This window comes from Drosophila takahashii, chromosome X (assembly GCF_030179915.1).
Source record: "Drosophila takahashii strain IR98-3 E-12201 chromosome X, DtakHiC1v2, whole genome shotgun sequence".
In the NCBI taxonomy this organism is placed as follows: domain Eukaryota; kingdom Metazoa; phylum Arthropoda; class Insecta; order Diptera; family Drosophilidae; genus Drosophila; species Drosophila takahashii.
The window spans coordinates 2,014,649-2,030,121 of NC_091683.1; the positions used below are offsets into that span (position 1 = coordinate 2,014,649).

A 15,473-nucleotide genomic window follows, 5' to 3' on the forward strand; every position below is an offset into this window, starting at 1 on the left:
TTGGTGAACTTGTGATAAGCGGAAAAGTGAAAAGTGTGTGCCTCCAGAAACCTAAAATATATAAATATATATATACAAAAAAGAATACTTTTTGGACAGTCCAAACAACCAATGCAACGCGTAGGCCTTCAACTGTGATTTAAGAATATATAACAAAAAAAGAAGAAGAAAAATAAGAAAAAACCAACCCCGTTTGTTAACATTAAGTTTTATTAGTTTGTATTATTATTAACTTACCGCGTGTGCAACTGCTAACAGCTAACCAACATGTTCAACTCCAACATACCGGCCTCCTCGCTGCTCGGCCTCGACCAAAGCGGCCTGCTGATGGGCGGCCATACGCCCAAGACGCCCGAGATCCTCAACTCGCTGATCGCCATGACCAATCCGCTGGACAACTTTAGTTTCAGTTCGGCGGCAGCGGCGGCCGTTTCGGCGGCCGTTTCCGCATCCGCCGCCTCGTCGGCATCCTGCAGTGCCGCCTCCACGCCGGTAGTTACCGTGCGTCACTTCAACGGCGGTCATCCCAACGGCCAGGTGAGAATTGCTTGAACACCACCCAACCACCACGGCGTATACTTATTCTTTTGCCCTTTGCAGTCGCACTCGCAGGACAGCAGTCATTCCAGTTGCTCCGGATCGCCGCTCGACTCGCCAGCGGGCACGGCCACCACGCCCAGCGTCCAACAGGTATGTAATCCTCGGTCTTTAATTGCGATTAACTGCGAATTAAATGGGAATTAAGTACACTGATCAAAACAAACGTGAATATGAATTAAATTTAAATATTTGTTTCTATGTTTTTTATCTTCTGCAATTTTTTATTAATTTTTTTAAGTAAAATTTAAGGAAATATTTTCTACCTTCATTCAATTTTTTTTTAAATCAAATCATGCAATTAAAATTGTTTTATATTCAATTTTACGTTTTTTCATTAAATTTAAATATATAATATAAATCTTTAAATTCAATATGCAATTATTTATTTGTACTATGCCATTTTTTCTGTGTAGCTATTGTTTCGGGTCTTTCTTCAATATCAAAAAAACCTGGGGCATTCAAATTAAAATTAAAACTAACTGAAACCACTTAACTTTACTCCTAACAATCTATCAATCAATAACTAATTGCAATTGCAATTGAGGCACCAAACCTGTTTCCTCCAATTACTATATAACCGAAATTCGAAATTCAAAATTCGAAATGAGCGTCTCTAATTTATGAGAAATTTGTTGGAAAACAAATTGAAAAGATGCCCCGTCTCTGTTAACCCCTTTGCTGCAGCAATTAAAAGCTGCGCCGATCCAACGCCTATAGATTCGTTTCAAGTAATAATCATAAATCACATTTGCACACACATATATGTAGATGGGGGATGGCTATATATATAGATATGGCCATATAGACACCTGCCAATTATTACTGGGAGAAGAAGGAGAACGAGGAGAAGCAGGGGGACTAGGGATGCGTTCGTTGCACAACCCAGAGATCTCGAATAGGCGGCCTTTAACTCGTATTGTGGAATTAATCGCTGAAGTTGACACCACCGCAGTTACGTGCCTCATTAAGGCCAATGTCAGTCAGCCAGCCAGTCAAGAGTGATTCTCCCCACTCAGAGGCAGATTCAGATTCACATTCACATTCACATGCAGATGCAATACTCGAACGCTGTGCCGCAAAAGTGAAATCAATTCTCGCTGCGTCTCGCAATTGACGCCCACACGTCGGTGTCATTCAGTCGAACGGACAGACGGACGGACAAAGTTACGGACAAACGAAACGGACAGACCATTGGCCTGTGGAGAGTGCGTGGCGGCGTGCGCTGCGTGGGCGAAACAGTCTTCGAATAAATGAATGAATGAAACTGACCAAATTGAAACGAACAGATTGAAACTGCAAGTGCTTCTATATATGAGGCGGTGGACTACGACTGAGGAAAATAAGTAATTGTGTCAAATTGTTAGTTGGAAATGTCCTTAGGCAGTTAACTTTTTTCTGCAATATGCAGCTAGACAAACAATAAGCTCTTAAATATATTCCATAAAATACAAATCACATGAAAAAATATTCCCTGCAATGTGCACTTTCAACCTAATGAATTGTTTTCGCTTTTGAAACTTAAGATCAAAGGTTGTTGTACAAAATTTCACTTGAATTTTATTCTTATGACATTCAATTTAATTTTAACTATGCCATTTAAGTTTAGCTAACAATTCTCGAAGTGCTTTACAAGTTTTCTTAGCGAACTTTGTTTCATTTGGGGGATTTTGACCCCTAGTTGAACCTCGATTTAATCGGTTAAACAAAGGTTTCCTTCCTTTTTTATGTTTTTTTCCTTTGCACGCCAAATATTTGCACAAATGTTGCCGAAAAAGAACGGCGAAATGCAAAATGGGGAGAAATTATAAGGAGGGCAAACAAAACGAGTGAGAAATGTGTGCAAAAGTGCAAACAAGCCAAACAAAATGCAAATTTGCGAGGCCGAAAATTTGCGATTTTTTATTTATTTTCGGGTGAATTTTTGCGACTAAAGTTGCAGCGATGCGAAGTGCAAAGAAAGGCTCGGCTTTTCCGCACAGTCTGTGTCTGTACAGATACAAAAACAGATACAGAAACAAAACGAGATACAAAGATACTGATTGAGAGATACAGATACAAAGATGACTGAAGCCGCAACCTGTGCCGACCATCCCCATTCCCGATTCGCATCCATTTCATCCATTTACATCCACAGCACCATTTCCCCCGACGCAATTGCACAATTTTCCAGCCGACTTTGTCCAACTTTTTTCGATTCGACGCTGACCATATGGTCATATATGCATGCATTGGCTCCAATTTGCCAGCAACTTCGATTTTTGGTTGTTTTTGCTTTGTTTTTGTTTTGTTTTGGGACCCCGGCGCATGCGATTATTATGATTTTGTTTTGGATTCCGAATTCGAGTCCGATTTCGGCATTCTTTACTTGTCGCTCGCTTTTCCTCACACAGAAATTTATTTATCTGATTTCTGGGTCAATAAATATAGCACAGCGTGCCTAAAATTCAAATGGAACCCCCGACGACGACGACCCGGTGCCGAAAAAATTAACAGAAGCGCAAAGCAACATTGAAAAAAGAAGGGCGCGTTCAATCAGTAATCAGTGGCATCCGAACAATTTCTCGACCAGACAACAAACAAATCATCCGCAAAAAAAAAGGAAAAACCTCGAAAAAAAAAATAAAAGAGAAGAAGAAAAAAATAAGAAAGAAAATATTTGCGGAAAGTCGAAGTTTTTTATACCCTTTTGCAGTTCATTGAAATTAAAGTTGAAATAATGGAGATTTTCGTATCATTTTGACCTTAATTCAAAGGAAGTTTTCTAATATTTATAAACTTTAATTGGTAATTTCGAAATATTTAAAATATATTCTATATCCAATTGTAAGATATAGTCTAAATCAAAAACAACAAAGCTATAGTTTTTACACCCTCTGCAAAAGGGTATAAAGATAAAAGTGGCGTCGGTAGTCTGGTCGACAATTCAATGAGCTGCTGCAGATTGAAGGGGCCCAGATTTTGACATCCCAGCCCCCTTTGAATGATGCCATATTGCGGGATACTTGATTTTACTGAGATATGAGAGATAATATATGAGATATGAAGAAGTTTCATTGGATTTTCTTTAAAGTTCTAATATATTTTAGTTATGGATTTTTATATACATACCACTATGTATTAACAAGTCCTTGAAGAGCAGGCGCTTCCGAATGCTGTGACCATATGTTCCTGGCTTCGCACTCAGGTCTTAAGCTTCTCCATAAATGGAACTGACCCAGTGCAGGCTGGCTGCTATCCAAGGTTGCTTTGGTTTTCGATTTTCCGTTTTGGGTTCACCCACTTCATCGAGTGCCGAATGCACTTGTCAGTTCAGTGAGAAAGAGGGCAGCGAACAACACTCTTTTTGGGCGTGGTGATTGTCGCAGATTTCTATCTTTAATATTTATAATTCAGGCACACAACTCGAGTGTCCCCAAATCCAGGTGCCAAGCCCTAAGCCAAAGCGTTAAAAAAAGGTCGCTGGAGTAAATCACCGGGCAAATAAAACAAATAAAGAAACAAACAAAGCTGAAAATGCCGATGGAGATAATCTCCTCCCGAGAAATCGGGCCGCGATTCGTCATATTTATATGTATATCTGCCTGCCTCTCAAAAACTGTGCCACGCTCTCACTTTGCAACTTCCACCTTTTCAAGGGGAAGTCAGCCAGTTGGTGAAGGTGAAGGATCAGTGATCAGTACAGGAGGTAGCTATATTTTTTTGATAGAAAAAAAGAAAAGAAAAAATAAATGTAAATAAAATAAATAAATGTAAAAATGTGTAGATAAAGGAGTAACAGTTCCCAATAATCATCTAAAACAGTTGTCTTTAAGAGCAATAATAATTTAAGTAAATGGTATAGATATGTATACATAAATCTCCTCCAACCCCTCTAACCTTTCCCCTTACTTCTTTTGCCTTTGCAGACCTGCTCGCGTTTAATCAAGGAGGGCCTCAAGCTGTCCATCCAGAGCAAGCGCAAGCTCTCCACCTGCGACTCCAGCTCCGGTTCGGAGCAGCCGCACTCCAAGTACTCGCGGCGCAGCAACCACAACGGCGGCGGCGGCGGACACAGCGGCAGCAGCAGCAACAACAACTACAGCGGCAGCCTGAGCAACGCCAACGATCTGGACGATGACTGCGGCCTGGAGGAGGAGTCCAGTGACGAGGATAGCGAAACGAAGTCGTCGCAGCCCAAGGGACTGACGCCGGAGGACGAGGACCGCAGGCGGCGGCGTCGCGAGCGCAACAAGATTGCGGCCACCAAGTGCCGGATGAAGAAGCGCGAACGCACCCAGAATCTGATCAAGGAATCGGAGGTGTTGGACACCCAGAATGTGGAGCTGAAGAGCCAGGTGCGTCTGCTGGAAACGGAGCGCCGGAAGCTGATGGACATGCTGCAATCGCATGGTTGCCAACGCGCCGGAGGCTGTCAATTGCCCAATCAGCTGCTTCAATCGCCGGCCCAGAAATATCTAAGTGAATTGGAGCTAGAAACGGCGAACGAGGTGGCAAATTCCGGCTGCAGCAGCAACAACCAGCGGCTACAGAGCATACCCTCGATAGCCACGTTTAAGTACGGTTCCAAAACGGCGGCAGCGATGGCTCAGCAACTGCCCAATGGCTATTGCAAGCCCTCGCCGAGCGCCCAGGAGTTTGAGCATGCCGGCTACCAGCAATCGTTGAATACCGCCGATCAGCAGCAGCAGCAGGGGAATCCCATTCCCATTCCCAGTCCCAGTCTGATTTCCGACTATGTGCCCAACTGCGAAGGCCTGACCACCACCAGCAGCAGCAGCAATCCAAACAGCAGCAACGCCAGCAGCAGCAGCAGCAATATCAGTACCAGCAACAACAACATCAGCAATGCCACTAGCAACAACACCAGTGCAACAACGCCCACCGCAATAGCCAGCACCACCAGCAGCAGTAGCGCCATTGAGTTTGTCAAGAACGAACTGGTGGACTCGCAGAGTCCCTACACCACCGCCTTGAGTGCCGAGAGGTTCCTTTTTGAGCCCAGCGATGGTTTTCCGGACATCAAGCATGCCTGTGTTCTGCCCTCGCCCTGCGGTATCAATAGCCTCAGCATGGTTCACACGAATCAAGGCGCCAGTGCTAACGGAAATATAAACAATAATGTTAATCAGAATAATAATAATAATAACAATAACAATAATAACAACAATCACCTGATGGACTTCCACCATGGTGGCCTGCAGCATGGTAACCACAACATTGGCGTGGGCGTTGGAGTAGGTGTAGGTGTGGGTGTGATGACGCCCTACGACGATGAGCAGTTGCTGCTGATGAAGAACGGCTGCTATGCCAGCGATTTGATGTCCCAACTGGTGGAGGATTGCGGCGAGTATGTGGATTTGGACACGGCCACCGCCTTTATGAACAACGGCAGTTGCCTGGCGTGAGGAAGGGCGCCGGACAGGGAGCGGGATCGAGAAAGGGACCGCGACCTGCTGCTCCTAGCCTTCGATCAGCCGCAGCAACAGCAACAGCGGGAGCAACCTACTGCAGAGAAGGAGGAGCCACCAGCACAACTTGATCGGCAGGTGGAACTCGAACTCGAAATGGAGCTGCAATTGGGAGAGGAGCAAGATCCGCCGGCCTGGGCCCACGTAGACTACTGGTGCTAGGCCATCATCGTAAACCCTATATAAACTAATAATGTTAATCCTAATCGCCACTCATTGACTAAGCAAAAGCAGGAGTAGGAGTACAGACAAAGATAAAGAAACAGAAGCCGCAGTCAGTCCCCCTAAGACAACCCATAACCCATAACAATCCGGCCCTATTATTTCCCAAATAATTTACCCAAAAATTCTAACTTTTTCTGATATTTATTTGCACTCAACATTTTTCAAGTCACCTCTTTATTTTTTTTTTTTTTTTGGTAACCCAGCAATCCAAGTTCTTCCAATAGGCCCCCATCCCGCAATTCAATCATGGACCACTCGAATATAATCCCCAAGCCCCAGATTTACATATATGTACCCCCAGAACCTTTGATCCCAAGTCCGCCTGGAGCCGGCATCCAGCCTGTGGCTTAACTACCTCATGAAGAAAGAAGCAGAAACAATTAACAAGTAACTATCATTAAAGAGCTGTAAGGAGAGTAAGGTGTAAAGAACGTAGGACGATGGACGACAAAAGAGCAGAAGCAGAAGAAGAATCGAGAAGAGGAGATGAGATGAGAGCACACAAACTCAAACGAAGAAGCACTTGCACAACTGTACATAACCCAATTTTTGATACGATAACTCGGTATATCGATAACATTCCATTTGCAAGCCTGCGCCTGCGACATAACCAAGTCGAGAGAAGAAGATGAGCAGTGATCAACTGCTAGCAGTCACATCCGCATCAGTAATTATTAATTTTAATTTGTTCGATTCTTTTTCTATTTGTTTTTGTTTTTGTTTTCTCTTTCCTCCCAACGAAGCCTTAAAAATTATATTAACTATGCTTATATATGTATATGTGTAAACAACAATCGAGAGAGATTAGCAAGGAGGGGAAATCAAATTGAGAATTCGATGCAGAATTAGGAAGCCCATGCGATATGACGTTTGATATTTTTTTTCTAAAAACTAGATTTAGTCAGTGATAAAACCTATATATATATACCGTATATATAAACAAAATACATGTATGAATTTTTGTTTTTTTTTTGTGTCCATACTTTGTAAGCTATGTTTAAACGATGAGCAAACAATTGTGTAAGCTGCTGTTGCCTTAATCAAAAATTAAAACGACAAAAAAAAGATCTTTTAATTGACAACTAAAACTAAATTGCTAATCTACACTTTGTTAAATCTTTTGCAAAACTAATCTACATATACAAGAACAAAAAATATTTAAATATTATATATATATAAAAAAACAAGAGAGATAAATGTAGAGACAAATGTACATATGTTTGATGTATGAATTGGTGGAATCGAAGACCTTAAAGTGCTGCTAAAATTGAAACTTTGCAACTCCTTTCAACTTGCGCCTTATTACAGTTTAACAAGAACAACAACACTTTTGTAATTTATACTATATACATAAAAAACGGAAGTCCAAGAATATTTATACAAACAAACGTGTACTAAAACAAAGTAAATCTTATATATTTGTGTGTCTATTGCTTGATCAACGAGTTGAAGCCGAGTTCATTTATATATAAATAAATATATATATACATAATTATATACAGATATAACAGTTATATATATACAAAAGTGTGTGTATGAACAGCTGTGAACACCAAAAAGTGGCCTAAAAAACAAAAATAATTCCCCTCACAACAAGTGCTTTGAAATTGTTTCGTAATCGTAATCGAGTTAATCGATAATCGAGATAATCAACAAATTATATCTATGTAAAATATGCAAAAGAACTATTTATAATATTTTAACGAACCCGAGCTCTTCAAGCCTCTTGAGCACCGCCTTTTTCGCTAGTTGTACCAAGTCTACCATAATGTTATGTCACCCAAAAAAATCCCCCCAAAATCCAAAATATATCCAAAATAACCCCCACGAAAATGCGTGCCTATTTGCCCCAAAATATGATTGTTAAGCATTTAACCAACAAAGCTAAAGCCAATCCTCTCGGAATGGAGCTTTAAAATTGAAAAAAAATTGAATTGAGCCTTACCTTAAGCAAAGTTTACCTCACACACTCACACAAAACACTCGCACACAAAATACAGACACACAAAGAGGCAACCCTAGAAAATGTAAGGTTAGGGACTTCACTCGCCGACAATTGATATTACGACGTTCAGCTTCCAAACAAAAAAGAGAAAAACAAAAAAATTAAAAAAAAAAATAACAAAAAAATAATTTAATTTAAAATAAACAACTCAGGTCAAGCGAGTGGAGGAGCTGCCAGGGCTGTCACCACATTCGATGTTAAATGTAATTCGTAACTGTAAATGCTAACTGTAAACCGTAATTGTAAATGGCAAAATGCAATCAAGTCCATGAAAGCAAAGTTTCCGCTTGTAAATTTCGTTTATTTTTGTATTATTTCTTGATATGTTTGTTTGTTTTTCGATTAATATATTCTCTAATATATATGTGTATCTACATAAATACGACCTTAAAGAGTCGCAATTGAGTTTAAGTTTGGGGTTTGTGGGCTTCGCTTCTGCCAGCAGCTGAAAAAGGCCGAAAAATATCTTATTAATAGAGCATTGTAGAATTAGATCAACATCATCGGAAAGCCATCCATCGCTCTCTCATCCACGCAGGATTCAATCCAATCTTAAGTGGCGCATCAGCATTTTCGAACTTTGACCTCTGACCTTTGACCTTGACCTAAACACCGACCCCTCATCTTTAGTTTTTAATTTTAGGCTACACAACAACGTTTGTTTAACAAAAAGCAATTAACTTAAACACACAACATGCGCTACGAAAGTACCTGGACAAATGTAACGATTAACGATCAACAATAACAATAGATCAATCTTGGTTATTGTCTTAAAAATCGCAAACCGAACTCAGCTGCAGGCAGAAACGGAGCTGAAAGCCCCCTTCAAAGAAATCCGTTCAATTGTATAGCCCTAGACCCTATATATATATGATCTATATATCCATGTATATTGCTAATGATATTGATAAAGTTACATCAATTTATATGTGTAAACCGCAAGAGCAAGCAAGCAACCAACAAACAAAGAAAACTCCCACAAACTGTGCTAAAGCAAACGTAAGAAATAATAGAAAAAACTGAAACAAAAAAAAAGAAAAGTGTCGAGAGAGTCCAGATGTTATTTGTGTAATTTTGACCAGAGCAAAAATATACGATAAATAGATCTAGCCGACTAATGTGACTAATGTGAAAAAGCCAAGCAAGAGGAACATAAGAACAACAGCAACCAACAAGCCCAATCAAATAAATGTCTAACTGAATGATAATTGATAAAGTCGATGATTATGTTAACTCTCATCCCCTCAAGTCATCCATATCCCCATCCTTATCCAGTGTTTTAATGTCATTCTGTATCTCTAAACGCTCGCTGTATCCGCATCTATATCTGTATATCTCTAACTGTCTCTGTAAACCATCTCCGATCCGAAACACAACCGATCACACTCTAAAAGAACTACAATAAAATTCAAGTTTAATATCAAATCATCTAAGTTTTGCCTTTCGATCTATGTGTTTATCTGCCCCTCAATTAGCGATCGCTCTCATCGATCTTGAAAGCACCCGACGTCAAGCCGCCCGGGGCAATATCTGAATCAACCTGACCTGCCGTTGTAAAGTTGTACCACTTATCTGTGATCTCAGTGGAACCTAAACAATATTATTGGGACCGTTTTCTCGTCTGCCTGTTAAATTGAAAGGAAGTTTTGAACTCTCTTTTTTCCATACGATATCAAGGTTAAACCTTGATACTTTAAATTTAACAGGGAGACGAGAAAAAAAACTCATCTGTAAACTTATTGGAACCTAAATAATGTTTTTAGGACTGTTTTTTTCGCCTGCCTGTTAAATTTAAAGGAAGTTTTGAACTCTCTTTTTCCATACGATATCAAGGTCTAAACCCTTCTTTAAATTTAACAGAAAGATGAAAAAACGGACCTTCAGGTGCAGGACCTTCTTAGTTCTTTCACTAGTTCCTATAGTCCAAAGGAGTAAGACTATTTTTGATATAATTTCGATCCATTTTATTTGAAAGATATCAGGGTATCCCAAACGTCTGATTTTCCCGATTGTTCATTCAATCAAGTTCATTCTTGGCGCGTGTTCCGCGTGGGCGTGGGACAATCCGTTCTGCCCGATCCGATCCGCACCTCCCTCGATCAGCAGCACCCCACCGATCTTAGATCCGATCTGCATCGCTGACGGGCACAAGTTATAAACAGACGGTGACATCATGTCTTGCAAGCGGGATTCTAATTCTGTCTCTGTCGATCGGCGGATTGGCGTCTCAGCGAGTGCGACTTGCTATGTCGCCAACTATTCGTGGATAGAACCCAGCCCCTCCTCTCTCGTAGCCACCGGTTCTCCAGTTCTCCCAAGTTCTCTGGCGCTCCGCTAATATGCATAAGTTGAAGGCTCGCTTTCGGAGCTCCGAGCTGTGTGTTTGAACCGCGCTCCGGTGATTAATGCTGCCCCCGGCAGTGATTAATGCCTAATTGCTTATTGAATGTCATAACAGTAATAAAAGAACGAAAAACAGCGCACAAAATCCTTCTCGCCGGAGCGTGTGTCATAGATTGGGTCACCGCCTCCACGGGAGTCACATGCACTGGACACACGATATGTGGGATGTGGGATGATTTCTACCCAGACAAGCCCTCTTCTGAGATGTCAAGTTGGTAGGTTGTAATAATAATCGATTTAAGAAAAAAAACTAGCTTAATTAAGTCACCTCTCGCAAAAACTCCAGTCTATCGGGGTCACCAAACCATACTAAATAGTAGTAGTAAATAGTACATTTTAAGACTCGTCCATAGAAAAAACATTAACAAATCTTTCAGGCCTTTTTCTTACAATAAAGTTTAAAACACGGATTAATAGAGAAAGAAATTTCAGAGGTAGTGCAGTTTTGGGTCACCATTGGGAACATAAATTAAATACAAATATTTTGATGCAAATAATGATGGTTTGTAATCAAAAATCTGCAAAACTATTTGACACATATCATAGGTTTTTGGTATGATATGTAGCCCATCCACCATCCAACGATCCTTTTTTCTACCTCTTAGCTTGGCATTTAAGAAATCCGTGATCGTGGCAAATGTCACTCGGCTTGGAGTAGACAACATTTAGGTGTCCAGATCAGATCCCATAGACTTTGAATATCATATCATATCATGGTATATGAAAGCAAGCACCGGGCGCAGAGCTTTGATAAATTATGGCATTTAATCGCATAAAATATCGGCCATAAATAACCAGAGAACGCATTATTATTACTGAGGTAACTATTAGCAATCGCAGTGGCGGCGCACACAGGTGTATAAGTATTTGTATTTTAATTAAGATAGTCTTACATGTGTTGCAGCATTGGGTATTTATAGACGTGCGTTAAGTGAAAAATTATGCCACCAAGCAAAAGCAAAAGCACAAGTGCGATTGTGACAAATGGGATATGTCTTCGGGGCTCGCGATTACCTATTACCGATTTCTATGTCGACCACTCCCCGAAACTACGATGGCCGAGACCCGCTGTCTGCCAAGGTTTCCCACTCGCATAGAAAATTCTCGTGACTCAGCGGCCCAGAAGGTCAGGAATAGTTCATTTTCCGTTGAGATTGGTGAAAGAGAATGGGGCGTGGCACTATCAGATAATAAGATCTATGTTGAAATCGCTTGAAAACGAGCCACTGGCTTTTGGGAAAACCTTTCTGAACTGAAACTACATACAAAGAATTCCTGGGCTTTAAGTATTTAAAAATATTTTCGTTCAAGCACAAAATAATTCTCGAAATAAGAAAAAAAATTCGGTTTAGACGGGACTAGGACATATGATATTATATTATCAAATTGATATTAATATTTTTCCGAACATTTTTAAAATATGTACAGTGGCTCGCAGCTTATTTCGTGCAGAGACATATTTTAATTTAAAAGTTGTCTATCCGATAAACTATTAAAGGTATCAACAAACTATAAACGCAGTCTTATTTGGTAGAATTTTAAGATATTATATCGTAATCTACGCTTAACAATTTTTTAAAAGAACATTTAAAATTAAGCATAAACTGAAAATATCGACTTTTTTGATGCTGCAGCTTATTTCGTGCAACAACTTTATGTTCGTTTTATTCGTAAGTTGTTTATTTTTAGAAGGTTTTTCTACTTCTACATTGTTTTGAACATTATAAATAAAGTATTTTAAACTTTCGAAGGATTTAAATACAGTTAAAAAAAAAGTTATAAAGAAATTTAAAAAATTACTCAACTTTTGAAAATTTAATGGCCAAAACATCAAAAAAACTTGTTAAATTATTTAACAAATCACAGAATCTGTTGATTTACGACTTAGATTTTCAAAATATGTAGTCCAAAGCTTCATATGAGTAAATTGAGTGGTGTGAATGGTCCCAAAATGCATTCTTTATAACTCTAAGGAAAGTAGAGCCGAAGAAAATTATCCAAAAAGTTAAAAAAATTTACATATACGGTATCCAAAATTAGCTAGTCTTGATCAGAAAAGAATGGGCTAACAATGTTATGTGGAAACCATTCGCGTCCTAAAGCGAGATCTTACACTTATTGACCAATCAAGTTGAAATATGCTACTTATCACATTTAAGAACAATCTAAGCATATTTAAATAGGCTTTATAGCACGTCATTCGTCCCATTTTCATTTGGAATCATTTTTTTTATTTATTAGAGTGCTTACTGACTAATTATAGTTACTATTAAACGCATTTTATGTGCTTTCAACGGAGTTCTGATTCTTACCACACCCACCTAAAAACTAAGGCTAAGCAAAGTGTCAGCACTGATATAGGTTGGGCATGTTCTGAGGTTACTGAGGGTGGAAGAATTTTTTTTCCTTTAATAATGAATGATTTAAACATTTATCTTCCACATTAAATAAAAAAAATTATCAAAAAATTTATAAAACTAGGCCAAAAAATTAGTTTTAAGTTTTACCAGGGCACCGAACCACAGTAAATATTCGGTTTTTGCATTCCTGGGATATCAAAAATGCATCTTTCGTGATAAATTTAGTTTCCCTATTATATAATTTTAATTAAAGAATAAAATTGTTGACTGTCAAGAATAACCTGATTCTTATTTTATTTTCAAGGATTTTTTTTCAATAAAATACAATTTTAAGCACGTTAATTACGTAATATACTAAATTATCCAAAGATATTCGCTTTTTCTGGTGATAATATGTTTTGAAGATATTACCAAACATAACAAAAGCCCCACAACATTTTTCATAAAAGTTTTAACATATATTTTAAGGATTTTGTTGCGTGCACGAAATAAGCTGCGACTTGTAAAAAGCTACTTTTATTGAAATTTGTTCGATTTAAGTATTACCTAACAGAATAAAAAAAATAATAAAATGGTTTAATTTAAATTAGTATAACACTGAATAAAGCTGCAAAGAAATTTATTTAATATCTATTTTACTTTATGAGTAATACGACTTATAAGTTTTATTTAAGCTCTGCACGAAATAAGCTGCGAGCCACTGTACCAGGTCAGTAAATCTAGTCCTAATTATAAATATAATTTTTACATTATCTAATAATGAAATGATACGATGATCATATAATATCAAATTTTGTTTCTGAGATTACACAGATATGTATATACTATATACAATTTTCTAAGTACAAAAACGTAATAATCTTATGAGTATTTTGAAAACTTACTTACATATATTATCATATTTTAAAATCTTAGGTAGTTAGAATAACAATCTCTATTTTAAATAAAGCGGTTATAACGGTTTTATATTCATGTATGTATGAATGTTCAGTTGTGTTTTGTAACCTAATTTAATACGCATTTCATTGAGCACTTGGGTTACATACATACATATATATATGTATATACATATGTATATGTCTGCACGAAATACACTTGTCACATAAAGAAGCTCAATGGAATCCTGGAAAACTAAATGCGGAGGTTAGGGAACTCGTTATACATATGCGCATATGTACATATATAAATCTTAATATTTGGTTGTTTTGGCTATTTTAGGGGCTCCCGAGGACAAGAGATTACAATTTCAATTACAAATACCAGTTAACTTAGTGATGAATGAAGAATGTACGCCATCTTGCCAGAGCGAGACAGCAATAGGCAAAGCGTCTTCCGAAAATTAATAGCGTTCATGACTAACTGGTAATCAATCAAGTTTTGTTGCTTACTAACCGAGTGCCGCACTTGATTTGCATACTATACTATATTATTTAATCGTTACTCACCGCCAGATATCCAGATTTAACACTTTTTCACTTGTTTTAATTTTTTACGCTTTTGCTTTGCGGCTTTTCGTTTTTGGCGCCTCTCTGTATCCTGTCCTGGTATTTTTTAGTGTCAAATGTCAAAGGCGTTATCGAGATCAGGGTGACCGTTTTCAGTATTTTGTATTCTTTTTGGTATATTTTGAAGAGTAAAATAAATTAAATTAAATTCAAATAAAAGGAAGAAGATTAAAGTTTCCTTTATGTGAAATATTAGTTTTATAGAGGGTTTTGCAGAGAATATTATAACTTCAGTCAAAAGTTGGCAAGGCAGTGAAGGAGACATTTCCGACATCGAAAACTTTCTTAATTCCTTCGTTTGATATGGCTCAAGCGTAAAGATTTGCGATATAATCATATTTCGAACCTTGCAATTTATTATTAATGTATTAGTTTTCCACCTGGTATAGACTTATTTATTATTTATTTAAATACATGTATTAAAACGAGTTAAAAAAATACCATTCCAATTATGTTGTGTTTTTGGTATTTATTAGTATACGGTCATACCTAACGGCCGTGACTATTCTAGAGGTGTGAATACATCGATAGTAACGCCATCGATATTTTCAGGGGGACCATACTATAACGATACTACCCATACAAAATGGCGATATTACGGATATTCTTTAGATGTGAAAATTGAAAGCATTCCTTTACAAATTAACATGTCTCAAATAATAAGTCTTTAGTTTTTCGCTTGTTAATAATAATAATTGTAATCAAAAGTTAAAGTCTTAGCTCGTATTTGTACTTATTTTTTCTTTATTTATTTACTTCGATGGCTAGCCGCCTATTTGCCTCTCGCTCTCTCCCGTGGTTAGCTCGCCGTTTTATGTCGAGCGAGAGCGAGAGGCAAATAGGCGGTTAACGCTCTTTTCTATGGTTATTTAAGGATTAGGCCCCATATTTAAACTGGACGCAAATG

At 38.3% G+C, this 15,473-nt stretch overlaps 1 protein-coding gene and 1 long non-coding RNA gene across 2 annotated transcripts; one reads left to right on the plus strand and one right to left on the minus strand.

Annotated features, from left to right (window-relative positions):
* The first annotated feature begins 28 nt into the window (after positions 1 to 28).
* Positions 29 to 9,723, plus strand: Atf3 (Activating transcription factor 3). Its single transcript, XM_017143088.3, has 3 exons — positions 29 to 537; positions 601 to 690; positions 4,506 to 9,723. The coding sequence occupies exons 1-3, from the start codon at positions 268 to 270 to the stop codon at positions 6,003 to 6,005; spliced, it is 1,860 nt and encodes a 619-aa protein (XP_016998577.2). The 5' UTR covers positions 29 to 267; the 3' UTR covers positions 6,006 to 9,723.
* Positions 508 to 14,628, minus strand: LOC138913952 (uncharacterized). Its single transcript, XR_011419846.1, has 3 exons — positions 14,507 to 14,628; positions 3,709 to 4,289; positions 508 to 722 (listed from the first exon to the last, which is right to left on the minus strand). It is a non-coding gene; the product is annotated as an uncharacterized lncRNA (long non-coding RNA).
* Between the last annotated feature and the right edge of the window lie 845 nt (positions 14,629 to 15,473).

What these genes read in the sequence shown, in the direction of transcription:
- Atf3 (XM_017143088.3), top strand. Translation starts at nt 268, where the DNA reads ATGTTCAACTCCAACATACCGGCCTCCTCGCTGCTCGGCCTCGACCAA. An exon ending in GCGGTCATCCCAACGGCCAG is followed by an intron (nt 538 to 600) that starts GTGAGAATTGCT and finishes TGCCCTTTGCAG; the next exon opens with TCGCACTCGCAGGACAGCAG. An exon ending in CCACGCCCAGCGTCCAACAG is followed by an intron (nt 691 to 4,505) that starts GTATGTAATCCT and finishes TTGCCTTTGCAG; the next exon opens with ACCTGCTCGCGTTTAATCAA.